We start from the raw sequence: 27,671 nt of genomic DNA on the forward strand, positions 1-27,671 counted from the left end.
ACCAAACAAAAAAACCCCAAAACGACAAACCAAGAAGCAAATGTAGAATTTTACAATCTCTTCACATTATTAAAAGGGACTGAAAAAACTTCTTAGATACAGAGGCATTCTCATACAAACAAGCATATATAAAGACATAATTAGAAATTATTCAGTACTTTCAGTTTTGGGGATGGTACACAGACTAATTCTTACTGTCTGAAGTTGAAGTTTTATTTATTAAAGCTGTGAAAGTAGAATATTCTGATAGTCTAACTAACTTTTATCGTAAGATTTCATTATGCTGTGGGATGTGGCTCAACACCATATGAAAACACTTAAGTTTGTTGTAGTACATGGATTGCTCAAGTCATCCAAACAACTTCTAAGGGTCTAGAACGCCATTTCTTCCTTTCACCATAGAAGGGTGAGGGGATAAGGGGAATGAAATTAAGACTGAGAACAAATTGTGGCATTTTTTTAAAAAATTATAAAATCCAGATTATTTTTTTAAATTCTTTTTTACCCTACTTTCTTTTAAGTTTTTTTCAATGAGACATTATAGGCCTAACACAATTTGCATCTGAAGCTGTGCTGAAGAGCGTAAATTACTATTGACAGGGGAGAGGAACATTCACCATCTGTCCACAGGAATGAAAGGCACAGGTTATAGCAAGACAATGAAACTTCCAGCAGATGTAAAATTTTGAAGTGACAGAGAGAAAAGAAGTCACCATCACAAGCAAAGGGAATACTAAGCATGGGAGCTAAGACCAGCAGGAAAAGAATGATGTTTCAACATTACCCTTGACCCTTTCAGTAACAGTTTTTAAATTTTTCTAGTAAGTTTTGTTGCTGTTTCTAGATTTGGAGTGAAGTTTTCCCAAGCTTTTAGGCAATTTCAGCCCAGTTTGTACTGATTTTGAAGTATCTACAGTCTTATTTATGTAGAGGATATGTTCCTGAAAGCTCTTCCCAGTTCTCTCTTAATTAAAAACCACACTAGAATGTATTCTGAAATAGAAGTCTAAACATATTTATAGTGTACCTCCTATTAAAAAGTAAAAGCATTAATGCAAGCTGATTAGAATCAGTTATCAATTTTACTCTTAATCCTACTCACTTCAGTGCAGACACCCTTGATGGCTAAATTTTAATCTTGAAATCACCTGAACCATCTTGCAAAAAAAATTCAAGAAAAGTGCCGTTGTAAATGTTAGCGCTATTACTAGTTGCCATTTATGTTAGACTTCAAGATTTGGAAGATAATGCTTTTTCTTTAATGAGTTAGTCCAACTTTGTCACAGAATGTGACTTATGACTAACTTCTGTCCTCTGAACGACTAGTTTTGGCCTTTCCTTCTTGGACTCATTTGTCTAACAATGAGAAGTAAAGAACTTCCTATGACATACTTAACTGGCTGAAAAAAGGACAGGGTAAATCTCACTGAGTCTTTATACATGTCCTGGTGACAACACACAATCGAAATATACTGTTTAAGAAGCTAGTATAGATACACTGAAAAAGCTGGGTTTCTGTGTCACAGAACAGCTATTTCACATGGCCTTATCCTCTGTTCAAATCACAGATTTTTAATCAATATTTTTCAATTTTTCCATTTTTCCCCATTAAATATGCTCTACAAATAGAAACGTGACAATTGATAGTGTAACTGACTTCATAACATACCTCAACACCTTCCGAAAAAATGAAGAATGCTGTAAAGATGAGGAATAAACCATTTACAAAACCAGCAAGTACTTCTGCTCGAACATACCTGCAAGACACAAAAAAGCAATAACAGGTATTACCACCTCCATTTAAATGCTGAAAATTAAAAGTGGACCTTGGAGACTGCAGTACAGTCTTCTAGATCTCAAACAGTTGTATTACACGGGGGCTTGCTAAATGGAAGATGCAGTATATAAACTACAGATAAGTATTTGAAATTCAGTATGTTGTATTTTCACAGAAATTACCTAATCCAGATCAGCCATTACCAGATCTAGATGAAAGAAAACTTTCAGTATGTCAACATCTTCCCATTTAAGATCCTCTGTACTGGAAGTTATGGTATAAACTTATACTTCGAAGCCACAAAGATAAGCATATGAGATGTAATCGAAGTCTGCTGGTATAAAGTTCTGTTGAATATCAAACAGCCATACAGTAATTCGGTCCCCCTCTGGTAGGGGGATTTTTAGTAAAAGTTTTGAGAAGAAAATAATTATTTCAGCTATAAAATTTTTTCAATTAAAATCAGCCAGGTTAGAATAACATGTAATTCCAATGTAGCAAACATCAGACTTTAATAAATTGTGGCCGTTCTCTAATAAATGGAACACCAGCTGTTTAAATGCATAGCAGTAATTAATACAGAACCTGCTTTCACTGCAATTAGTTCATGGTACAATCAATTCTTCCTAAATTGATTTCTAGGCACACTGGAGTTTCCACCTTAATTAAACAGTGCTGTTAAGTTTCAAACTACATGATCCATGCTTAGGTGAGACAGCTGAAGCTAAATGCTGACATTCAGGTCAGTAATGCTATGGGGAATGCAACAACCCATGTTATAGTTCATTTGCTGTTAATTAATCAGTATCACTCATTAATAATATTGTATCACCAGTATTGTTTTACAGGGCACAACTGCAATGTGCAGTGGAACCAAGTGCCCTTGAAATAGAACCAGCTGCAGCAGCTCTATCCATGAAGGTTGGTATGGGACAATATACCTCAGCCTTGAGGATCTGTGTTAATGGTAGTCACAGCTGTTCAGTCCTGCTGGTTCTGAGAAGCATAGCTTATAATCTCAAGCGCAGCATCACTGACACTGAACTCCTTTCAGTTCTAACTTTCTGTTCCAAAGAAGACATGGGGCATCAGCAGACTGAAATTCCCTGTAATGCACCTCACTGCACTGTGAGGACAAACCCATGATGCCCCATGATGTGGCTGCTCTAACTTCACTGGTGCCATTAGCACATGACAGTGCAGGGCAACCTCCTGCTGTGCAACTTGTTGTTTCCACTAGTATGATCACAGCGATCTTAGAAGTGATAAATCTGCCCCCCAAAAGCAATGCCTTCACATTTTTACTATTTCTAAGGGGACGTTAACTTAAAGGTTTACATAACTCACCTTAAAAACCCACACTTTCAGCATAGCTTTTACATGTTCTGCAAAAAGAGGTTTTGTTCATACAGTGAAAAATGACTACCTAGATATTTACTAAAATACATTAAGGTAACAGCCTGAAGTTTCTTACCCATATGAGAAAGCATCATTTGACCTCCATTTTGAAATAACCGAAGCTGCTAATCCAGCCAATAAAGCAGTACAGTCAAAAAACATATGAAAAGAATCTGATATTAGACCTAAACTGGAAAAGAACAGAAAAAAAAAAAGTTATGTTCCACATGCTACATGTTCAGTATGAAAAAAACAGCATTTGCATTTAATCTTTTACACAATAGCAGAATACACTGTGTGTCTAAGCTTCAGGCGTGGTTTTGCTAGCACAGAGGAGAAATCCTCACTCCTCAAATCTTTGCCTTATCAGCTGCAAGGTATTGACTAGAAGACACACTCCTCTCTGATCTAGAAGCTGAAGGAAGCAAAGGCTGAAAGACCACTTCTTAAATGGTTTATTTCAATGACCAATGCACAACTACAGCCTTGACTAACACACAGAGGAAAAGTTTAGCATGATGTTTTACCCTAGAAAGTTCAAAGCAACTTAACTTAGTTCACAAGTTACCTGGTCAGTAGAACTCGTATCAGTTTGTAGGCTGTATGTAAACTGGATTTAACACCACGCACAACAGTTGCCAAGTTTTACTAAACTACTAATCATAAACAGGTTCTGTAAGGCTGCAAGGAAGTGTGTGCATCAAAACACAAAAATTGCTTCATATTTGAAGAGACATTTGATACTGAGGTACTGATGAGCATTTGTTATTACAAGTGTCCTAAAAGTTCCATTTCCCCAGTCCTTTGGTTGTCTAAGAACAATTATGTACACAACTCAGTTCTTAGAAACTGAAGAACAAAAAGCAGCTACTGGTAGTAATAAGTTCTAGAGGATAGCCACCTTTTCACACTTAAGTCAAATACAAAGTTTCATTAACCAAAGTTTGAACTACTTCACATTAAGAAACCAAACAATTTCAACCTGACTGAAATCAATTTCAAGATTAATCTGAAGTGTTTCAGATGAAACACTCAACTGTGGAAGGAGTGGGTTTAGAGGACAGAGAACAAAAGTCTTGCGCTCTCTATAGATTTACATATATACTTTATGGACACATACAGAGGTATATATACATACAACTACAACACATTTAAGGCAGAGGGTGATGGTATGATAAGTTGTCCTTAGATGCTCTAGCCACCAAAGCAGGAAACAGATGAAGTCATTCTGAACAAACTTTAAAGGAAGACCAAAGGTTTTAGCTGGATGCCTATGAAGCAGCACAACAGAATTCCCTATCAAATTCTTGAAGAGTATAGGCGACAGCTTCCCCCTCCCCAAAACCAGGTGACATCCCTAGGGAAACAGCTCATTTTAGGTTTGGTTCTGAGCATTAAGGAAGATCCGGTGGGGGAAAAAACCACACAACACACCAAACATTCAGATAGAAGGTATTTAGGGTGACAGTTAACCCTAAGTTTGTAATGATTATGAAATGGAAGGAATAAGCATGGGTAAACAGAGATAGCTAGTGGTTTCTGAGTTGGGGTTTTTGTTTTTGTTTTTTTTTTTGTTGGTTTTTTTGGGGGTTTTTTTTTGTAGAGTCTGCTGGGAAAGAGAAGACTGTGTAAGGATCGTTACTGAAACAAAATCCCATAGTAGGTCTACAACCAGAAATCATACAGCAAGTTGTCATGGCACTGTGCTCACACCTTCAAATCTCACAGAGACAAGACTTACCATAGGTGCAACAGCAACACGGCTGTGCTGCTTTCAAGACCTAAGCTAACATCTCCAAGTAGCCAGAGGCATGTGGATTTATCAACAGGGGTCAGTACAGACTGTGTCTGCAGCACAATTCACCACATGGCATAAACATACTCTGTATTGTATGTACAGCTATAACTGATTCAACTGCACAAACGACAGGAAGCCTAGTAAGAGGACAATCCGATTTCATCCAAGTTTTTTTTTTTTTTTTTACATGACCTGTAAATTAACGACACTTTAAAAAACTGGGTGCAAAGTGATTAGTTACTAAAGTAAACAAGCGATCCAATCAACCGCTAGCAACATGGGATGTATGAAGAACTTCCATTAGAACTGGAACACATCATCCAGAGTATAATCTAGTAGAAACCCTGTACTCAAACACATTATGTCTAAATGAGGATGCTTCCACAGTTGATTTAATAACACAAGTTTAAAATCAAATTACACAAGTATGCACATAATAGTATTTTAAAACAGAACAGCCCAAGTAGCAGATTTCAACTTTAAACAAGCTCTCAGCTCGCAAAATACCATATCCAGTTTTGCTGTCCGTGCTTCAGGAACATCAACATACCACAGTATTTCTAAGAGGATCATATAAATGACAAAACAGCTACGTGAGTTCAGGAAACAACCTACTTGGCAAACAAAAGCTAAGGAGAATGTAAGAAATTAAGAATTAAAAAAAAAAAAATTAAAATTGAAGACTTTTAGAACTTGCTGACAAAAATTTGGGGGGCTGAAATTATAGATTTGATTTTGAGATAAGAATATCCCAGCCAAAGAACTTACAGCAATCTGCTTAAATTTAAACGGAGAGAAGTGTACTTTTCAGAATCGCAATTAAAAAGAAATTCCTTAGTCTGTGGAAGTCAAGGGAAGAATCATCTGAATAATCATATCAGCCTGTTAGCCTTGCTATCTTACACTCGCTGACATCATCAAGGACACAAGAGAGAACAGAATTCAAGATGACGCTTCTAACACTTGCGGCATCAGGCACTGGCCATACCCAAGACAGGCCACAGTAGAATAAAGAAGTGCTCCAAGATGATACAGGAAATGCCCTTCACAAACATTCTGTTTCTGCATCTCTCACGTGATGAGCAAAGGAGCTGTGCTCTTCAAACTGATGAAATAATTTTCCCTATAGGGCTCCTTGTTTGCTTGTTGTGTGTTTGTTCTTCCAAGGCATGAACCATCTGCTTTGACGGAAGGCATTCCTCATCATATTCTCTGCTACTCCTGTCTACGAAAGAGATACTTGCTAAGATACTGTTTTGTTCTAGCCCTAAATCTAGGCTTAATGTAAAGATACCTGATACTAGTGACTTGAAATAGAAACAAGAGGCCCAACTAATGATTATCCAACAAATCTGAATTCTTAATCTCTATAATGAACAAAAATAAATAAGAGTCTTCTCAATTCCAGTAAGCCCAATTCTTCAGTGACATGTTTCTCGGAAGTGTCACTTCAGTTTCTCCATTTAATTATCTCACATACAGGACTTTTTCTGGTACAGATTTTATTTCTGGTCACGCTATCAAAAAAAAAAATGCTTAAAAGAAAGACATTGGAACAAACTCACATGAACATAAAGCTCTTTATACCTGAACCATTGAGAAAAATTGTTGTATCCTCTGAGCTATTACAAAAAACATCCATATTCGAGTAGACCGGCTACGTGTACAATAATCCTCACACAACTGAAAAGTGAATCAAAGTGAACCAACATGCAAGTCAAAACCAAGCACACCCGAGATGGTCTAGCACATTGCCATGATACAGTCTATGCCCAAGATAGCACTGTATTCTGACTAGTACTACACTAGCAACTACTGTAATCAAGGTTAAGGATTTTATAGTACAGTTTGGGAGATTCAGAGAAACATGATAAATATTAGGATGCAACTGTTTCCAAATCTGCATTGCTGCATTGACTCAAGACTCTTGATGAAGAGTCCCAGTAATCTGTGTCCATATTACAGCTTTTGATAAGGACTACTTTAAGTTCCACATGGAAGGACACACTGTTGGGCTTAAATGATGTCCTGGTTTCAGCTGGGATAGAGTTAACTGTCTTCCTAGTAGCTGGTACGGTGCTATGTTTTGAGTTCAGTATGAGAAGAATGTTGATAACACTGATGTTTTCAGTTGTTGCTAAGTAGTGTTTAGACTAAAGTCAAGGATTTTTCAGCTTCTCATGCCCAGCCAGCGAGAAAGCTGGAGGGGCACAAGAAGGTGGCACAGGACACAGCCAGGGCACCTGACCCAAACTGGCCAACAGGGTATTCCATACCATGGGATGTCACATCTAGTATAGAAACTGGGGGGAGTGGGGGCGGGGAATCGCTGCTCAGGGACTAGCTGGGTGTCGGTCGGCGGGTGGTGAGCAATTGCCCTGCGCATCATTTGTACGTTCCAATCCTTTTATTATTATTGTTGTCATTTTATTAGTGTTATCATTATAATTATTAGTTTCTCCTTTTCTATTCTATTAAACCATTCTTATCTTAACCCATGGGTTTTGCTACTTTTCACGATTTTCTCCCCCATCCCACTGGATGGGGGGGGGGAGTGAGCGAGCAGTTGCGTGGTGCTTAGTTGCTGGCTGGGGTTAAACCACGACAGTCCATTTTGGTGCCCAACATGGGGCCCGAAGGGTTGAGATAACAACAAACCTGACCAGAGCTTGTTAAAACAAATTTGTTATAAGCATTCATTATATTGGTCTAATAGTCACTGGTCACTATGTTGATTTATGTGTTCTTAGAGTTGTTGCTCTGTTTTTAAAGTTCTGTCTATCACCTTGCTTGCTGCATGTAGTCCCTCTTCTGCTGCTTATCATCTGTGGGAGGTGGATTAAGGTTTTCACTTTGATGTATTGTATAACACTGGTTTATGGTATGATAAAGTCATCGGTTGTGGGATTAATCTGGTATTTGCACTCAGCATTGTCACCTTTATACTCCGGGAGCCACCTGTGGGAAACTATTAATAATTATACCATTTACCCTTCCTCCTTGGAAAACCAGTCTATGGGTGGGGTACCTTTCTTCCCCTCTCCTTTCTCCTTCAGTCCAGTTACAATGGTATTTGAGAATTTTGAAAAATTTGAATACTCCTGGGATGTTGAGACCTGCATGGTCCTAGCCCTACTGCTAGGAATTAGCATGCTCCTGAATGTGGTTCAGCTCTTGTTTAAAGTTAAACAACTATTTAAGAAGATCACCCAGAGATCTGCCCCAAGGCTGGATAATTATGAGTGGCAGGGTGTGTGGGGTAGTATGGGCAAGCACCTAGAAAAGTGGGCACCTCCAGTGTTTTGGAAGTTCACCCCTGAACAAGTGCAGGATCCAGAAGAACCAGTAAAATATTTGGAAGAGGTATGCTGTCACCCCGGCAGCTCCAGAGAGATACAAATCACTGCAACGTGCTGGGGCCTGGCCCATGCCTATCAAGCCCTGTTCAACACCACTCAGTACTCTCAAGGGCAAGGGAAGGTCTCTGGACCTAACAACAAAACGATGAGCACTGCGGTCACTCAAACCTCGGCAATGGGCACTGCAGCCCCTCCAGCCCCGGTGATGAGCACTACTGCTACCCAAACCTTGGCAACAGACGCTGTGGTTATCCAAAACCCGGCGAGCGATACTGCAACTGAACCAGCGAACCAACCTGCACCAGTATCAGTTGCCCCAGTACAGAAAAAGGAATATACAAAAAAATCAGTTCACTTAGCAAAGGATGAAGGTGAACCAGGGTCATCACGGGAACAGAAGGAAGGGGCAGAACCAGAGGTAATAACCCGATCCCTATCCTTGAGTGAGCTGCGGGATATGAGAAAAGATTTTGGCTGCCGTATAGGTGAGCATATTATCACCTGGCTCCTCTGATGCTGGGACAATGGGGCTAATAGCTTGGAATTAGAAGGTAGGGAAGCCAAGCAGCTGGGATCGCTTGCCAGGGAAGGTGGCATTGACAAGGCAATTGGAAAAGGAACACAAGCCACCAGCCTCTGGAGGCGACTCCTGTCAAGTGTGAAGGAAAGGTACCCCTTTAAGGAAGATGTTATATGTCAATCAAGCAAGTGGACCACCATGGAAAGAGGTATCGAATATCTGAGGGAATTAGCTGTGCTAGAGACAATTCATCACGACCTAGACAACCCACAATTACCCAAAGATCCAGACAAAGTCCAATGCACACGACCCATGTGGCGGAAATTTGTACGGAGCGCGCCATTGTCCTACGCCAACTCACTGGCAATAATGACCTGGAAAGACGAAGAGGCACCAACAGTGGATGAAGTGGCTCGCCAACTCCGTCAATACGAAGAAAATCTCTCCTCCTCCCTACAAGCTTGCATTTCGGCTGTGGTGAAGCTGTCCAAGGATTTTCAGCAATTCAAAGAGGATATGTCCTATTCCCCACCTGTAAGGACCAATGTCTCAGCTATTAGGTGTGAGGGCTCCTCTGCCCAAGAGAGAGAATATAGAAGGTACACACCGTGAGGTGCTCCGTGGTTTTACCTATGTGATCATGGAGAGGACATGAGGAAGTGGGATGGAAAACCTACCTCGGTCCTAAATGCACGGGTACATGAGCTGCGAGGAAAAACCACCACAAAAGGGGATTCTACCAGGAAAAATGCCACTCCAGTTTCCAAACAGAGTAGAAGGGCTGATCTTATTTCTGATCCTCTTGAAGGGACTTCTGAGCCAATTTTAGAAGAAGTGAATACTGGATACTCTGGCCAGAATTAGAGGGGCCCCGCCTCCAGCCAGGTGGAGGAAAGGGCTAACCGGGTCTATTGGACTGTGTGGATTCGATGGCCTGGCGCATCAGACCCACAGGAGTATAAGGCTCTAGTAGGCACCGGCGCAGAGTGCGCTCTAATGCCATCAAGTTATAAAGGGGCAGAACCCATTTGTATTTCTGGTTTGACAGGGGGATCCCAAGAGTTAACTGTATTGGAAGCTGAAGTAAGCCTAACTGGGAATGAATGGCAGAAACACCCCATTGTGACTGGTCCAGAGGCTCCGTGTATCCTTGGCATAGACTATCTCAGGAGGGGGTATTTTAAGGACCCGAAGGGGTATCGATGGGCTTTTGGTATAGCTGCCTTGGAGATGGAGGGCACTGAACAGCTGTCTACCCTGCCTGGTCTCTCTCAAGATCCTTCGATTGTGGGGTTGCTGAGGGTTGAAGAACAACAAGTGCCAACTGCTACCATGACGGTGCACTGGCGGCAATATTGCACCAACCGAGACTCTGATTCCCATCCATAAGTTGATTTGTCAACTGGAGAGCCAAGGGGTGATCAGCAAAACCCGCTCACCCTTTAATAGTCCCATACGGCCAGTGCGAAATTGTAATGGGGAGTGGAGACTAACAGTTGACTATCGTGGCCTGAATGAAGTCACGCCACCACTGAGTGCTGCCGTTCCAGATATGCTAGAACTTCAATACGAACTAGAGTCAAAGGCAGCCAAGTGGTATGCCAGAATTGACATTGCTAATGTGTTTTTCTCAATCCCTCTGGCAGCAGAGTGTCGTCCACAATTTGCCTTTACTTGGAGGGGCGTCCAGTACACTTGGAATTGTCTGCCCCAGGGGTGGAAACACAGCCCCACCATTTGCCATGGACTAATCCAGACTGCACTGGAAAAAGGTGAAGCTCTGGAACACCTGCAATACATTGATGACATCATCGTATGGGGCAACACGGCAGAAGAAGTTTTTGAGAAGGGGAAGAAAATAATCCAAATCCTTCTGAAAGCCTGTTTTGCCATAAAAGAAAGTAAGGTCAAGGGACCTGCACAGGAGATCCAGGTTTTAGGAATAAAATGGCAGGATGGACATCGTCAGATCCCCACAGATGTGATCAACAAAATAGCAGCTATGTCTCCACCGACTAGTAAAAAGGAAACACAGGCCTTCTTAGGTGTCGTGGGGTTTTGGAGAACGCATATTCCAAATTACAGTCTGATTGTAAGCCCTCTCTATCAAGTGACCCAGAAGAAGAATGATTTTAAATGGGGCCCTGAGCAACAACAAGCCTTTGAACAAATTAAATGGGAGATTGTTCATGCAGCAGCCCTTGGACCAGTCCAGGAAGGACAAGATGTTAAAAATGTGCTCTATGCTGCAAGCTGGGGAGAACGGCCCTACCTGGAGCCTCTGGCAGAAAGCACCTGGAGAGACCCGAGGTCAACCCCTGGGATTTTGGAGTCGAGGATATCGAGGATCCAAGGCTCGCTATACTCCAACTGAAAAAGAGATATTGGCAGCATATGAAGGAGTTCGAGCTGCCTCAGAATTGGCTGGTACTGAAGCACAGCTCCTCTTAGCACCCCGACTGCCAGTGCTGGGCTGGATGTTCAAAGGGAGGGTCTCCTCTACACATCACGCGACTGACGCCACGTGGAGTAAGTGGATGCACTGATCACACAGCGAGCTCGCATAGGAAACCCCAGTCACCCAGGAATTTTAGAAGTGATCACGGACTGGCCAGAAGGCAAAGATTTTGGAATGTCGCCAGAGGAGGAGGTGGCACGTGCTGAAGAAGCCCCGCTGTATAATAAACTGCCAGAAAATGAGAGGCAATATGTTCTGTTCACTGACGGATCCTGTCGCATTGTGGGAAAACATCATAGGTGGAAGGCTGCTGTATGGAGTCCTACACGACAAGTCGCAGAGACTGCTGAAGGAGAAGGTGAATCGAGTCAGTTTGCAGAGGTGAAAGCCATCCAGCTAGCATTAGACATTGCTGAAAGAGAAAAGAGGCCAGTGCTTTATCTCTATGCTGACTCATGGATGGTGGCAAATGCCCTGTGGGGGTGGTTACAGCAATGGAAGCAGAGCAACTGGCAGTGCAGAGGTAAACCCATCTGGGCTGCCGCACTGTGGCAAGATATTGCATCCCGGCTAGAGAATCTGGTTGTAAAAGTACATCACGTAGATGCTCATGTACCCAAGAGTTGGGCCACTGAAGAACATCAAAACAACCAACAGGTGGATCAGGCTGCCAAGACTGAAGTGGCTCAGGTGGACCTGGACTGGCAACATAAGGGTGAGCTATTTATGGTTCGGTGGGATCATGATACTTCAGGCCATCAGGGAAGAGATGCAACATATAGATGGGCTCGAGATCGAGGGGTGGACTTGACCATGGACGCTATCGCACAGGTTATCCATGAATGTGAAACATGTGCTGCAGTTAAGCAAGCCAAGCGGTTAAAGCCCCTGTGGTATGGACGGCGATGGCTGAAATATAAATATGGGGAAGCCTGGCAGATTGACTATTTCACACTCCCACAAACTCGCCAAGGCAAGCGCTATGTGCTTACAATGGTGGAAGCAACCACCGGATGGCTGGAAACATATTCTGTACCCCATGCCACTGCCCAGAACACTATTCTGGGCCTTGAAAAGCAGGTCTTGTGGCGACATGGCACCCCAGAAAGAATTGAGTTAGACACCTGGACTCATTTCTGAAACAACCTCATAGACACCTGGGCCAAAGAGCATGGCATTGAGTGGGTGTATCATATCCCCTATCACGCACCAGCCTCTGGGAAAATTGAGCGATACAATGGACTGTTAAAGACTACATTGAGAGCAATGGGGGGTGGAACTTTCAAACACTGGGATACACATTTAGCAAAAGCCACCTGGTTAGTCAACACCAGAGGATCTGCCAATCGGGGTAGCCCTGCCCAGTCAGAACTTTTACGTGCTGTAGAAGGGGATAAAGTCCCTGTAGTGCACATAAAAAATATGTTAGGGAAGACAGTCTGGGTTACTCCTGCCTCAGGCAAAGGTAAACCCATTCGTGGGATTGCTTTTGCTCAAGGGCCTGGGAGCACTTGTTGGGTGATGCGAAAAGATGGGGAAGTCCGATGTGTGCCTCAAGGGGATGTGATTTTGGGTGAGAATAGCCAGAATTAAGCTGTGTGATATTAGTTGCTATATAACCCTGCTACTGTATGTTATCATTACTATAATTGTTATGTACTATATCCATAGTACTATAGTAAGAATTACTTAGATCAAGCAAGAAAGAACTGTGATAAAACTGAGCAAAGCACAGTAGTGATGGAACCAGAACTGCCTCCAGCATGCAACAATCCAACGGTGCACACCATCCTCCTGCTGTGCCAAATGTCACCTGCTCATCACACCACACTGAAGCCCAATTCTGCTCTACCGACTGAGAGGACTTTGCACCATCCCTCCTGCCCAGACAGACTGGTATGACAGATGGAGCTCAGAGTCAGGAACTAAATGAACTCAACGAACATTTTATGAACATAACCCATAAACTAAAGGAATGATATCTCTGTGTGTGTATACATACATATATATCATTGTTTATATGTCTCAAAGGGATGGAAAGGTGATGATGATTGACCAGGATGTAACTAAAGGTATGGGAACTGAGCATGACGTCAATGGTATAGAGTAAGGGGTGGATACTGTCCTGGTTTCAGCTGGGATAGAGTTAACTGTCTTCCTAGTAGCTGGTACAGTGCTATGTTTTGAGTTCAGTATGTGAAGAATGTTGATAACACTGATGTTTTCAGTTGTTGCTAAGTAGTGTTTAGACTAAAGTCAAGGATTTTTCAGCTTCTCATGCCCAGCCAGCGAGAAAGCTGGAGGGGCACAAGAAGGTGGCACAGGACACAGCCAGGGCACCTGACCCAAACTGGCCAACAGGGTATTCCATACCATGGGATGTCCCATTTAGTACAGGAACTGGGAGGTGGGGGCGGGGAATCGCTGCTCGGGGACTAGCTGGGTGTCAGTCGGCGGGTGGTGAGCAATTGCCCTGCGCATCATTTGTACGTTCCAATCCTTTTATTATTGCTGTTGTCATTTTATCAGTGTTATTATTATCATTATTAGTTTCTCCTTTTCTATTCTATTAAACCATTCTTATCTTAACCCATGGGTTTTGCTACTTTCCACGATTTTCTCCCCCATCCCACTGGGGGGGGGGGGGAGTGAGCGAGCAGCTGTGTGGTGCTTAGTTGCTGGCTAGGGTTAAACCACGACAAATGACATTCCCATGCCAGTCCACTTTGAACTGAACTACTGACACAGAGATAAAAATACCACCATCAAACAACTTCGCTATCAAGAATAAAGCATGATGGATATACTACCACCATTGTCTGTTCTCTACCTGTACACCATACATCAGTACTGAAGCTATTTTGCATTCCCGCTTATATTTTACTACAGATTTTTCAGTAGCAATGTAGTCAAGACCCACCTGTTCCTTCCACCTTTGTGAACTTACGTGCTATATAAAGTACCACTTAGCTATACCTGGATGTGTTAAATCCAGTTTCTCACTCAGGGACATGGATGTCCGGCGCGCCCCTAGTTTTTGCCACCCAGCTACCAACTTACAAATGAAGCCACGTCCCCAGACAAAGGACCTCTGTGGCAACCGGCAGTCACGAAACGGTTCCAACCCCCGGGTCCCCTAACTCACGCCAAGGCCAGGCTTCCTCCTCAGCAAAGAGCCGACCAGCACGGCCAGCAAGACACCAGTTTCAAAGCAGCGTTCCTCCATCACGCGCCGAGTCGCGCCCCCACGCAGGAGCGCTTCCCCCCTGAGATCCGGCTGAGGGGGTGACAGAGCCGGTCGCTACCCACGAGAGCGCTCCCGCTCGGGGGAAGCTCCCCAGCAGCCCCCAACGCTCTGCCGAGCGGCCCCCTCCGGACGGCGGGCCAGGAGGCCAGGCCCGGCCGCACGGCCCCGGCCCCGGCCCCGGCGAGAGGCAGACGTGGCACTGGCCGCGGCGGGAGGCGCCGCTTCCTGCGCGCTGGGAGCCGCTCCCGCCCCGCCGGCCGCCCCGCGCCGCGGCCCCCCCGCCCCGGTACCTGTTACTCCAGATGCCGTAAAGCAGCTCCACGAAGGCGAAGGAGAGATTGAGGCAGAGGAAGAAGAAGAGGTTACGGGAGGTCTTGTCCGCCAGGATGGACCTGCGCACGGAGCACACAGCGGGTCACCCGCCGCCGGCACAGCGGGAGGCAGCGGCGGAAGGCCGGCCCGGCTCGCCGGGCGGCCCAGGCGCCCTCGGCATCAGCCTTCCCCAGTCCCTCCCGCGGGGGATCGGCCGCGGCCCCGGCCCCGGCCCCGGCCCCCGCTGCGCCCGGCCCGGCCCGGCCCGGCCCGCTCACCTGAACCAGCCCGACACCTTCCTGAGCAGGTTGAGCTTGGGCGGCTTGTACTCATCGTCCTTGATGGAGAGGGGCAGCATCTTGCCGGGGCCGCGGCGCGCCCGGCCGGCAGGGCAGCCAGACGGGGCGGGAGCGCTCCCCCCGCCGCCTGCCCACACGCCAGTCACACTTCCGGCCTACCCCTGCGCGCCTGCGCGCCGCCACAGCACGAGGGGCGGCGAGGGCGTGGCGCCACGGGCCGCTCGCGCGCAGGGGGCGGGGCCCGGGTTGGCGTTGGCGGCGGGTGGTGCTCGGCCCGGTACCGGCCTGGGCTCCGGGGTACCGGTCACGCGGAGCTGAGCGCGCGCTGCCCGAGCTGCCGCGGCCGCCTAAAAATCCAAACCAAACCCAAAGCCAGAACATGAATTCTCATCCGTCCCGCGCCAGCCGCTCGCCCGCGTTCCGCTTGCGATGCCCGGTGCTCCCGGCACAGCTGCTGCGGCAGCCCTCGGTACGGGTCTGTGGCGGCGGCCGGGCGCCCCGCGGCCGGACGCGGGCTGCGGCGTAACGCCGCGTTCTGGGAAGCTGCGTGGCGGCCAGAGCTGCCCGAGCCGGGCGCGGGGCGGGGGGGGGGAGCGGTGGCGGCGGCGGCGAAGTCCCCGCCCGCGGCAGGACCCCGAACTACAAACCGGGGCCTGCCGGGAGGAAGCGGAGGGACGCCTCGCAGGAAGCGGGGTAGGGCGGCGCCGCCGCCGTAGCGCTGCGGCGGTCGAGCCCGGCCGCCCCTGAGTCACCGGAGCGGCCTGCGCGGGCGGGCTGAGCCGAGCCGAACCGCGCCGCGGGGTGCCGGGCCGGCACCTCCTCTCCTCTCCTCTGCCCTGCGGCCTGCCGCCGCGCTCGCTGCTGCTGGTGCCGCCTCGGGAGCGCCGCCCAGCCGCTGGTAGCGCCGCACCGCCGGGGAAGCGAGCGGCAATACTGGCGCCCTCCTGAACGTGAGTGAAACCGTGCGTGAGGGGCGGCCGGGCTGGGCGCTGTGCGGGGGGACGGCGTGCTCTGCCCGGGAGGGGAAGCTGTTCGCTTCTGCAGCCTGGCTGCACGTAATTATTATGAAATGCTAGTACGAGGTGCTGCCCGCGAAGAGAGCGGAACCCCTTCAAGAAGTCATTCTCTTGGAATGAGGACTGAAGTACTGTATTTTGACACAGGGTTTTTATTTTCTTCAGTGTTATTTTGAAGAGGTATTCTCTACAGGGGGTATTGTAAGAATTCTTTGAAGAGGTCAATCTTGCGTTGCAATCTCGTGACTTAATTGGCAAAACTGATGGGCACTTTCTTACTGGAAAGTGCCAGGATGCTAATTTTAAAGATTTTATATGGGCATTTATTTTAAAAAAAGAGTATGTTATAGTATCATCCTTGCTTATCATTACAGCCTGTTGTATGCAAGTGAGTAAACGCAAGAATGTTTGGAAAGCCAGGAAGCCTCATAACCACAGTAAACAATATTTATATTTTCATCTTAAGTATGCTTTTAAATTTTAACTAATTAGTCATTACAGTAGTACTGGTAAGTATTGTTGCGTCTAGGTTGTAACTGGGGAAAGAGAATCTCAGGTTCACCTTTTTTAAAAGCACGCGTGACCAAGATATGGTGGACCTCAGAAATGCTGAGTAGCCACTGCTGCCCATCATTTTTAGAAGTCAGGCATGATTGTTTACACCTATAAAATGAAGCAACTAGACCAAGTGATGAGCTTCTGGAAGTAGTTTCAGTGACCTCTCCAGCCTCACAAAATAAGTCCGTGGTAAAACTGGAACTCAAATTTGGGAAGACCTGCATGTGTGGGCATATTCAGATTGGTATACACGCAAATTTTTAAGAGGCAAGTTTATACAACCTAAACAAACCAGTCTTAAGAAATTTCACATAGGTTCAAGTATTCAATGAGTTCAACAAATTACCATTTTCTAAGCTTTCGTAGTACCATTCCTAAATCCAAAATAAAAACTCCCTTTCTTTGCTTAACTAGTTTTAAAGAACAATAATTCCTCTAACAACCTAGGAGCCTTAACAGACACAGGTTTCTTAAGTTGCTGTCCTGCATCTTTTTCATCCTTCCTTTTTGTGCTTACACTCTTATTTGCTTTCCCTTCTGCCAAGCTGCCCAACCAGATGGAAGAACAAAATGCTGTGTCTTAAACCTCTAACACAACTGGTAAGCTTAGTGGAAGGAGAGTGTGAGGAGGATGAGCCAGAAAAGAAAATAATTTTATTGGGACTACTTGCCTGACTGTGCTAGCCAAATATATATTTTAGTGGTGCCTGGTGAACAAAGCAACAGACTGTGAGGTTCTGGAGACCTACGTGTATCTCTGTAGTTGACCCTAAGGATGGAACACACAGACATTGCATTGGCACAAAGTGACAATTTTACAAGCAGAGGAATATGCTGTGCTTTTCTTTCTAACCAACTGGTGTCATAACTTCTTTCTGGAGTGTTCATTGAAAGGCAGAGACAATTACTCAACTGAGCAATAGGAAGAGGGATTGGATGATGGCCAAGAATGCGTACATTAATCACTAATTGAGAGGAAAGTTTACTTGTAAAAGAATGCTGGGTAGCATGTGGGGTAACTGTTGATCTTCAGTTCTACAGTCCCTTTAATTTCCAACAGATTCAAAGATCACGAACAACTGTCCTGTAAAAACAAGGGGGGCAAAAACAATCCTACTTGGCAACAATGAGGTAAGTTGAGAGGTTTTTTTAGACTAAAATAATTTACATTCATATTTTCAAGCATGGTATATGCACTTTGGAAAAAAATGATCAAAACTTCTGTGAAAAAAACACGCAGATACTCTCTCAAAAATTGTAATTGATGGGGCTGTCCTGGATCACCTAATTTGATCAGAATTCCCTGCTGAAAGCTTAGAAATTATTAATGGAGTAACATGAGTAATATGTATACGTGAGTAACTGTTTAGTAGTTAGAATATTCATCTTGTATTCAATTAATACTAATCTTGCAAGTAAAGGAGGAAGAAGAGATGTGGATGACACATTTGAGGGGCAAACTGTGGAATGCAGTGGCTGCTGGATCCTGCTGAGTTTACAATTTATAAATGTCTGGAGAATTGGGAGTGCTGCTTAAGCAGCATGAATGTCAGGGCTACCTTTGTAGGAGCTGGTTTTTAAGAGCTCCTGTTTAGTTCCAAGATCAGGAGGATCAAGAAACCCTTGCTTTATACTAAGGCTGCTCCCCCAGTTAGCTGATACATAGCACCTAGCATCTGACGTTTCCAGATTCTGCTGAGTTCTAGATTTAGCAGACAAGCTGTTACTGATGTTGTTGCATTCCCACATTATTCCATTTGGCATGTTTCTTTTGCTCCACCTGTGTTGTAGCCTCATTTAGTATGATCGGAATCATATTTTCCACATTAATAACGATTATCGAGCAGATATAAAAACTATTGACAAAATGTCCAGCAAATCAGTGGTAAAGATCATTCCTTCTGTGTACAGTGCCTCAGCAATGGAAAAAGAAAGAGCATCTTAACTACTTCCTTTCTGCCAGAGCTCTTGAGAAGGCACCTTCTCTCCCTTTTGTTTCCCAGCTAAGGCAGAGCTCCTGCAATGCTGAAAATACTGAGTCTCTGTACAAATTAGCTTTCTAATTTAATTTTACAATCTAATTCTAATTTTACAAATTAGCTGGATGGGTTTGGTGAGGTATGTAGATGTTTAATCAAAAATGCAGCACTGAGAAAATAAGAGATGATGAACAATCTAGAGTTAAAGAATTACTCTAGATTCATTTTCACAAAAGGATGAAATCCAAAGTTAACCAAAAAAAGTGAAAAGCAAGTAAACATAGAAACTGAGTACCAGAAGTATCTGTCTTGATAGTTGAAAGTAATTGGCTCAAGTCCTGAAATGCTCCTTATTTATTTACTTAAACAAAAGTCTACTTAATATTGTGGGAGTTTTGCTCAAGTAAGAGAGATAACTATACATGTGATTAATGACTTTTCCTTTCCTGTTACTTGTTTTAAAGGTATTTTCACTTCTGTAAGCTTCCAGGAAGAGTTATGGGAATCCGCCTACTACACTTCACTTCTGTGGTGATCATTGTCTTGCTTCTTGTGGCAGGTGCTTTAACAGCTTTGCTTCCCAATATCAAAGATGACAAAATGCCCAATTTGAGAAGGGAACCAAAAAGCCAGAGTCAGTCTGCCTTGGATTCATTTACTCTTATTATGCAGACATATAATAGAACTGACTTACTGCTAAAGCTTTTAAATCATTATCAAGCCATCCCCCACCTTCATAAAGTAATTGTTGTGTGGAACAACATTGGTGAGAAGATACCAGAGGAAATGTGGAATTCCTTGGGGCCTCATCCTGTCCCTGTTGTCTTTAAAGTTCAAACTGTAAATCGCATGAGGAACAGACTCCAGAATTTCCCTGAGCTGGAAACAAAAGGTAATCAGCCATTCATATTGCTACTACCAAGATTATTTTCACACTTAAAATCTGAATGCTAAAAGAGAGATAGTTTGAGTTATACTGTGTAATAAATCCATGGATCTGTTGGGCCACTTAATAGAATGTGGGTAATATAGAAGGAAAAACCTGTTATGATACCAGATGCACACCACCACTACCAGGCTGTCAGTGAAGAGTAAGGAAAAAAAGAGGGATGTCAAATGCATTTCATGGGCTTTTGCAACTGTGTCTGTTCTCCATTTCCTTTGTCAGGCAAACATACATAGTTCAGCCTCTCCTCCCTTTATAGTGTACACTGAAATTCATAGTGCATGTATTTGTTGAGTCTCTGCATTAATCTGGACTTAAGTCATCTGGTAAAGACTTGATTTAATCCATTCTTTCTAAGACTAAGTTCTCAAGCATGTTCTGCTCTTCAGAGAAACTTCCCTCCTTAGCTGTCTGGCTGTCTATCTCAAATTATGCATCCTTTTTAAGAGTATTTTCCCCAGTCTTTTGGCTATTCATCTAAATATTCTTCCTAAGCTCTTTCAGGAGAAGCACAACAATAAGTCCTGTTTGTTTCAAGTGGAAAAAAACCCCATATGTTGCATTACAGACCTGACCTTACTCATGATTAGTAAAGGTAATTCTATTTATTGCCCCCTTCCTAACATGCCTTGCTACTCAAAACCCATGACTTCTAGGAAGACACTAGAAACTTCAACTTGCCAAGTGTTTTATTTACTGTAATAGGATTTATTCTGACTGTAAACTTAAAGAATTTTAATGCGTCTGGAGTTCTGATCTAAGAATATCTTTCCTTTTCCACTTTCTGATAGTCTTTTGCCTAAAATTTAAGGCATTGATTCTTCCTTCTGTAGTTAATCATATTGAATGTTGCCTGTGCGATTTATTAAGCTTGCTTACTTAGAACTTGCAAGTGGTGAGGAGATTGGTAAAATTTTATACTAAGAATCCCGTATATATCTCATACACTAAAGAATGGTATCTAACTCTTTATTTTTTGTATTTTTACACAAGATTAGTAGAATTTTGAGTTGCTTTGCCAAACACTCCCAAGTTTTCCAACACACATCTGTCCAGCTGTACTACAGATGATCTAAGGTTGCTGAGCTTTGCTAGAGCCTGGCAAATAATCTAAAACTTAGGTTTGCTTATAGTTACTACAAAGCTGCAACCTTGCTTTAGCTTTGAAATCCGTTTTCTCAATCTACTTTTAAGGAGTTACAATTCAGTTCTGCAATTCAGCTTAATAGTTATAGAAGTTTCACAGCTAACTTGTCAAATACTGCGCTACATACTGTGCTCATGTGTTTAATCTTTTGATAAGTTAAAAATTTTTCTTTTTTTTTTTTTTCTCCCTTCAGCTGTTTTAATGATGGATGATGATACACTAGTCAGTGCTCATGACCTTGCTTTTGCCTTTTCTGTTTGGCAGGTAATGTTTTGCACCTTGACAGGCAGTATTTGTGAGTTACAATTGAGATTAATGGTTTTAATTAGAGTAACACTATATCATAATGTTTTACCATTGACTTTCTAGCTATAAAGTTAGATTTTATAAGGATTGAAGCATTGAGTAGTAGAAATTGCAAAAATATTCAATAATAGCTATACCTGTAATCTGTAACTTTCAAAATTTTAACTCTTCTTGTACAAGAACACTGAAGTTGCTGACTGCTGAATTTATTTAAACTATAGTAGGCTGCAAAACAAAATTGTGTGGGTTTTATCTCTGAGAGAAATTGTCTGTAAACTTACTTTGAGTGCCAAATACACAGCTGGAAATTGTGGATAGATGTTTCTTGGCACTACATGATATGGAATGAGGCATATTGTGTTAGTTTTGCAAAACTGTATTTAATTGCAACATTTATGCAGATCAAAGGACCATATGCCAGCAATTTTCATTCTTTCCTGGCAATAATCTTGTGCTCCTCTCATTTAAAAAAAAATCTCTCTTATGAAAATACTTAGCACATATTTCACAGTGTGGACTTCATTTTGATGCTTTAAATTTCTTTTTTCTTTCAGCAATTTCCAGAGCATATAGTGGGATTTGTTCCTAGAAAGCACATTTCTACTCCTTCAGGTGTATACAGTTATGGCAGCTTTGAACTGCAGAATCCTGGGTTTGGAAACGGAGATCAGTATTCTATGGTTCTTATTGGTGCAGCATTTTTTCATAGTGGATATTTAGAAGACTTTCAAAGACAGCCAGAAGCTGTTTATGCCTTAATAGATGAAACTCAAAATTGTGATGATATTGCCATGAATTTTCTTGTAGCCAAGCATACTGGTAAGCCTTCAGGAGTGTTTGTGAAGCCTGTTGATATAAGAAATTTAGAAAAAGACACTAACAGTGGCTATTCTGGAATGTGGCACCGAGCAGAGCATTTGTTACAGAGATCTTACTGTGTAAATAAACTGGTTAATATTTATGATGGCATGCCTTTAAAATATTCTAATATCATGATTTCTCAGTTTGGTTTTCCTAATTATGCCAATCACAAAAATAAAATATAAGCCAATGAATTGAAGGGGTTAGATGTTAAACAATACTCAGTGAATTGTACTGAGTTCAAGGAGAGAAGAAGGTGTAATTACTGCATCTTGGTTGTCCTTATTTGTAGCCTCTGAATTTTTTCCATATGGCTTTTTATATGTTTTTTTTTCCTTTCTTACTAATTCTCCAAGGTAAGTTCTGAGAAAACTTAAAGGATATATACTAATGTTTAGCTGTGATAAAATCATCTTCTTTCCTTAAAACCTGAAAAGCTATTACAATTAATTAGGCCAGTTCTTCAGAAACATGCAGACAAAAATGCACTCCTACCCTTTAGTGCTTCTGTTGTTTGTTTGTTTTGTTTGGGGTTTTGGGGGGTTGGTGTTTGGTTTTGTTTTTTGGGGTTTTTTTGTTTTGTTTTAAATATATGTATCTAGTCAAATGAGGTCTAGGCATATTTTTGATAGTTGTATGTTGAGATGCTTCCTTGCCTTCCACCTCCTCCTACCCAGTTCCCAGTGAAACTATAGAAGGAGTATAGTAAAATCTTGGCCAGGCTTCTAGACTCCTGTATAAAACCTCTTTGAAGTATGTATATAAGCTATTCTGTATTCCGAGATGTTCCTGAAGCTGCTATGAAAGCAAGCCAGAAAAAGAGTACCTCACCTTACTTGCAGATAGTTCTAAAACCATTGCCTCCAATATCTACTACTGCTGAAATAGTGGAAAATGATCTCTGATGTGGCTTTTATCCTATTATTTATTCGCCTAGAGTTGCTGAAGCACTGCAAGCAGCTGAAAGGTAAAACCTAGTACTTGGAAATGTAAGAAACATGAATACATGAAATACAAAACTTACATAAGCAGCCAGAAGAAGTGGATGGGATGTTACTTACTAATACTTTCTTTAGTACTTAATTTTATTTTGTTATTTTGCATGTACATTGTTACAAAAATGTGCCCAAGAAAATCCTCACTTTTAAAAAATGTCTTATTTACAATTCCTATTAAGAGCAAGCTGTTCTACATTTATTACAGAATGTACATTTTGTAATATTACAGGTCTACTGTTTTTTTAACTACTCTTTCAAATGAGTGTTTACTTTTTGCTTCCTTTCATCTGTTTTTGGTGGCTATGACAACAGAATTAAAATGTGCAATGAATGGGTAAAGCATTTTAAGGTACGGTGATATTTGATAGGGCTGGACTATTATCAGTCTCTGAATTCCCTGGCTTCATCTATAGCAAGAAACAGAGCTATTATTAATAGCTTTTGTTAGATTGGGACTCCATAGTTCTGGAAATGTGTTAACATAGACAGGACAAACCTTTTCTGTTGTAGTTACATAACTTCTTTGTGGTATGGAGGAAAGAACAAAAGAAAGACAGCGATTTTCCTGGATCACAAGAGAGGAATCAAATCTGGCATCCAAAGTAGATTTAGTTTCATCTGCATCAGCTTTTAATTGATTCTTCGTTCAAAGGTGTCTATGGGCAATCAATAACAGCTAATGCCTAGTACACAAATAGCATCTGCACAAATGGTGTATAATTTTATCTTTTTTTTTTTTTGGTAGTAAGCTGAACAAAGAGGGGTTGAAAAATGTGACAAGTTCTTTACAGCAGGGCTGAATCTGGGTGTGAGTCTTTGGGTTTCTTTGGGGGAACGGAGGATTCTTTTGCCTTGTACTATCAGTGTTAAAGGATTTGTTTTCTGTTCAGTGAAGTCTTCCTAGTACTTTTGTAAGATTTAAAGAGCGAAATCTTAACATGGCAATGCAAAGTCTGCTTAATTTTGTTGTAATAGTGAAAAGTAGATTTTAATTTTTGTGCTGTAGCGATATGTACTATACAAACAGGTCTATGCTCTTTCCAGAAATGCAACTTTCCTAGTGGTCGTTTACTGCATTTCATTTAGTACTGGTCTTCTGTAGTTTCTGTTCTGTTTACTGCATTTCATTTAGTACTGGTCTTCTGTAACTTCTGTTCTGTGCAGTATCAGCTAGAATTCTTAAAACTCAAGATGTTGTTTACCTTACTTTTAAAATGTGAAATGAACTGTCAATTCAGCCAAATCTTAGTATTGGTTTCTTTGTATGGGGGAAGGAGTTGTTTTGGTTTTGGGGTTTTTTTTGTTCTTCTGTATAAGTGAAAGAATTAATAGAACAAGCTTTTATTATACTGGTAAATTTAATTTGTACCATTGTCAAATAAAATACATAAAACAGATTTGCAATGTGTTTATTTTCAGATTATTGACTAAGTTTTTCAGTTGGATATCTAAAGTAAGCTCACAGTTTGCATACAGGTGAGCAGCACCAAAATTTCATTTTTAAAAAAAAGTGTACTTGTTGGCACATATATTCACTGAATTTAGGTAGGGCCCACTCATGAGGAAAAAAAAAAGCCATTAAAAACACAGCCTTAAGCAGTTAGTCTTAGATAGCAAAGAAAATTCAAAGGTAAGACTTCAGCTCTAGCCATAATTCATTGTGCTTAGGATCCAAAAGGGGTTGGTTTGTTTATTTTTTAAAGGCAGTAACTTTTTATCCCTTGATGGCTATAACAGTGCCTTAAGATCCTTTAATGGAATATATTACTGAGAATTTATATTTTTAAGAAAATAATAGGCATGTGATGATTTCTTTGAAGAGATTATCTGGATGTCATTTGGAAATATTTTGGAGTCTAAACAGATTCATCACCACCTCTGAATGTTCTGTAGAAATTAATGTTTATGCAACACAACTTTAAAAGTGGTACCTAAAAGATATTTAAAAAATCAGGATATAGTCTTAAAATGCAGCAAGACTACAAGAAAATTGCTCTTTATCTACAGTTAAAGAAATGCCACAAGATGTCACTGTGGCCTTGACATCATCAAATGTTAAAAACAGTAATTGGAATTGATTACAAAAACAAAACTGTATGAGGTGAAAACATTCTTAAAGCTAGCATTTTACAAGGTGAAATTCATTAGATAATTGTACTAATAGCTATGAGACAATACTGGCACTGAAAAAATGTGGAGGTTATTTTGTACATATTTTTACAGGGAAAAAGAAAGGTTATTTTAAGTGTTTTCTATTCTTACAAAGGCTCTAGCGAATTGCCACAACTGAGAACTTGTATGCAACCAAAACAATATTTGTAATTTTGCAAAACGTATATAAGCAGTATACAAACAACATTTGACAGTGGAGTTTCAGTTTCCAGTCATGTTTGCCTCCTAGATTGACAAGCCTAGCTAGATGGATTTACAAATAATAGGCTTTAACGCAAACTATGTACCTGGGGGTTCTAGATACTGGGTAGCTAGCCTGTTACGCTGCTCCATCTTTGCTTGTTTGCTCAAGATAGCTTTGTTAAAGCTAATTTGAGTATGCTCATACAAAGTCCCTTCAAGTAGAGTGCAGCAGAGACTTAGAAATGTATGTTACATTGAACTGTAGTGAAAGTTTGAGTAAAAAATGGTGTTAAAAAACTATGGTTCTGGAGAAAATACACTGATACCTCTTTTCTTACACAGGACATTTTACCCCTTGCTTTTAAATTAAAAAATGGAATATTTTATTTAATTAAGGGTTAAATACAAGTGAAAGTCCTGTAGAACAATACAGGAAAAGATAAACACATTGATTTCCATGAAAAGCAAACACTGTCCAACAACCTTTATTTAGCTTGCTGTTACAGAAGACTACGGTCTCAGTCTTGCAAGCATCTTGTATGGAATGGTACTTGCTACTGAAAATGAGGTTTGTTACCTCAGTTTACAGGACCAGGCCCAAATAGAGTTGTATTCAGGAATATTGGTTCTGGAGCTATGAAAAAAAGGAAAAAAGAGCAATGTTAGGAACATGGGTACAAATTATTAGAAATACCAAAAATAAGTAAGCAACTACAAAACAACTGCACGAAAGAAGTGTTTTCTGTACTACTTCTGCATTTGTATGGCTTTAAAGATTATCCAGTGTTTATGACACTAGGTTAAAAACTGAAGAGTCAAAAGTGTTTCACAGTCGTGTTTAGCCTCATCCGCAGACACGCTAGAATTTTATACGAACTGGTAGTTACAGTAGGTTATTTATAGTGTTAGGAAAACATGGTGATAATAATATGGACCTCAGGGCTTCATATTGCTTTGTATTACATTTTTTAAGGTGTTTTGAGGGTGGGTTTTTTTTGTTTTGGGGGGGAATAGCATCCTTTTCTCCTCAAGGTACCTCTCCTTTGCAACCTTTTGCTTGTTTAGTTGTAAAAAAGAGATGGACTGTCTGCTCTGTTTGGCACTTACTAATTCTTTCTAAAGGGGAGGGTGGTAGAAGAAAGGCATTTCTAACACTTTTAATGCTTCTATTTCTTTGGCAGTAAGTTAATTGCAGACTACAAGCTAATTCAGCTTTTGTAAATGAACCACCAGAAAGTCAATCTTTCACTTTTCTAAAACCTCAAGCTACAAGTAATTTTGTGTAGCTTCACGACAGCAGTGAAACTCTTCACTGCTGGATGACTTCTCACTAACAGCGAGAGCCCATAGCTCGAACCAGCGCGTTAAGAAACTCTTGCGATAGGGGTGCGCGTCCTCCCTTTCTGTCCGCAAGCGGCTTCCCCGAGATCTTGCTCCCCCTCAGTTCTCCCCAGCAGACGCCGCCGCCCGGCATATACAACTCCTCGTCTGAGGGAGGGAGGGCCCAGCGGGTGACAGCAACCCCTGCGGGCGGGAAAGGCGGCGCCTGAGTGCGGCCGTTGGACGGGAGGCAACTCGGCTGAGGAGAACCCCGCTCGAGATGTGAGCCCGGCAGCAGCCCTCTCTTCACCAGGCACCGCTCGCTCATTGGCTGGAGATGTAGGAAAGCAGCTTTTGATTGGTGAGTCTGTTTGTCTATCAGGTGGTGCAGACCCAGCCGGGCCGGGTCCGGCATTAATAAGTGTCCCAGGTGGAGGAGAAAGAACTCTGCCGGCGCGGCGCAGCGCAGCGCTTCCCTTCCCTTCCCTTCTCTTCTCCCCTCCCCTGAGGCGGCCTCCCGCCCAGCCCGCGCGGCTCGCTCACCTCCATCCTGAACTGGACCTGCACTGCTGAGGTACTAGCTCCGGCTCAGGTCTGCTTCCCGTTGCCTCAGGGCCTGCGAGCTGTACCTCGAGACCCCCTCTGTCTCCGTGGGGCGTTTTGCCATGGGCCGCCCTCGGGGGGGGGGGGGGTAGAGGAGAAAAAAAGCGCAGCGCGGCGCGGAGGCGCTGCCCAGGCGCGGAGAGGGCCGCGTCCCACCGGGAGGTGGGCGTGAGAGCAAGGCTAAGGCGGAGGGCGGAGCTGTGCCGGGTGCAAAGCCGCTGCCTGGCGGATCAGGGGCGCTGGCGGGCTGCCTGCCCGGTGGTTAGGCGCTGTGAGGCGGAGGGCGGGGCTGCCGGGCCGGGGAGGGGGGGAGGTGGGGGCCGGTCACTCGCACGTCGCGGCCCCGGGCCGGGCGAAACAAAGGCTCGGTAACGCGGTTGCTAGAGCGCCGCCGGTCGCCTGGTAACCGCCCGC

General features: G+C 42.9%; 3 protein-coding genes and 1 long non-coding RNA gene across 12 annotated transcripts in view; 2 read left to right on the forward strand and 2 right to left on the reverse strand.

Moving 5' to 3' along the window:
* SLC30A7 (solute carrier family 30 member 7) overlaps window positions 1–15,406 on the reverse strand; it is a 41,561-nt gene extending 26,155 nt beyond the window's left edge. The window contains exons 1-4 of one of the 3 annotated variants that reach the window (XM_069789494.1): window positions 15,148–15,406; window positions 14,848–14,949; window positions 3,252–3,360; window positions 1,670–1,757 (exon numbers count right to left, since the gene is read on the reverse strand). In XM_069789494.1, the coding sequence (XP_069645595.1) occupies window positions 1,670–1,757; window positions 3,252–3,360; window positions 14,848–14,949; window positions 15,148–15,202 (354 nt within the window). In that variant the 5' untranslated portion in view covers window positions 15,203–15,406. Of the gene's footprint in view, window positions 1–1,669; window positions 1,758–3,251; window positions 3,366–14,455; window positions 14,712–14,847; window positions 14,950–15,147 lie in introns of those variants that run through there. The other 2 variants (XM_069789493.1, XM_069789495.1) reach the window with 2 other exon arrangements.
* A 49-nt stretch (window positions 15,407–15,455) lies between these two features.
* Window positions 15,456–24,376, forward strand: EXTL2 (exostosin like glycosyltransferase 2). Of its 6 annotated transcripts, XM_069789499.1 has the most exons (7): window positions 15,743–16,118; window positions 16,559–16,621; window positions 17,288–17,342; window positions 17,803–17,873; window positions 19,186–19,613; window positions 21,008–21,078; window positions 21,675–24,376. In XM_069789499.1, exons 4-7 carry the CDS (start codon window positions 17,869–17,871, stop codon window positions 22,164–22,166), a joined length of 996 nt encoding a protein of 331 aa, XP_069645600.1. In that variant the 5' UTR covers window positions 15,743–16,118; window positions 16,559–16,621; window positions 17,288–17,342; window positions 17,803–17,868; the 3' UTR covers window positions 22,167–24,376. The 6 variants fall into 6 exon arrangements, 5 of the variants coding, with proteins under 5 accessions (XP_069645603.1, XP_069645600.1, XP_069645601.1 ...); XM_069789502.1 differs by lacking the exons at window positions 15,743–16,118; window positions 16,559–16,621 and adding an exon at window positions 15,456–15,637; XR_011325820.1 differs by lacking the exons at window positions 16,559–16,621; window positions 17,288–17,342 and adding an exon at window positions 20,163–20,262 and having other exon boundaries at window positions 21,675–21,832.
* Window positions 23,680–27,576, reverse strand: LOC138686439 (uncharacterized). 2 transcript variants are annotated; one of them, XR_011325821.1, is made up of 2 exons: window positions 27,198–27,576; window positions 23,680–26,985 (listed from the first exon to the last, which is right to left on the reverse strand). It is a non-coding gene; the product is annotated as an uncharacterized lncRNA (long non-coding RNA). The 2 variants fall into 2 exon arrangements; XR_011325822.1 differs by having other exon boundaries at window positions 23,680–27,029.
* The window catches only part of CDC14A (cell division cycle 14A), a 69,347-nt gene continuing 68,805 nt past the window's right edge, over window positions 27,130–27,671 (forward strand). The window contains exon 1 of the mRNA XM_069789490.1: window positions 27,130–27,228. The gene's annotated coding sequence lies outside the window, so the exon portion shown is untranslated. The remainder of the gene's footprint in view (window positions 27,229–27,671) is intronic.

The sequence above is a fragment of the Haliaeetus albicilla genome, chromosome 8 (genome assembly GCF_947461875.1).
Source record: "Haliaeetus albicilla chromosome 8, bHalAlb1.1, whole genome shotgun sequence".
NCBI lineage: Eukaryota > Metazoa > Chordata > Aves > Accipitriformes > Accipitridae > Haliaeetus > Haliaeetus albicilla.

What these genes read in the sequence shown, in the direction of transcription:
- EXTL2 (XM_069789502.1), top strand. An exon ending in CCCTGAGCTGGAAACAAAAG is followed by an intron (nt 19,614 to 21,007) that starts GTAATCAGCCAT and finishes TTCTCCCTTCAG; the next exon opens with CTGTTTTAATGATGGATGAT. An exon ending in TTGCCTTTTCTGTTTGGCAG is followed by an intron (nt 21,079 to 21,674) that starts GTAATGTTTTGC and finishes TTTTTCTTTCAG; the next exon opens with CAATTTCCAGAGCATATAGT.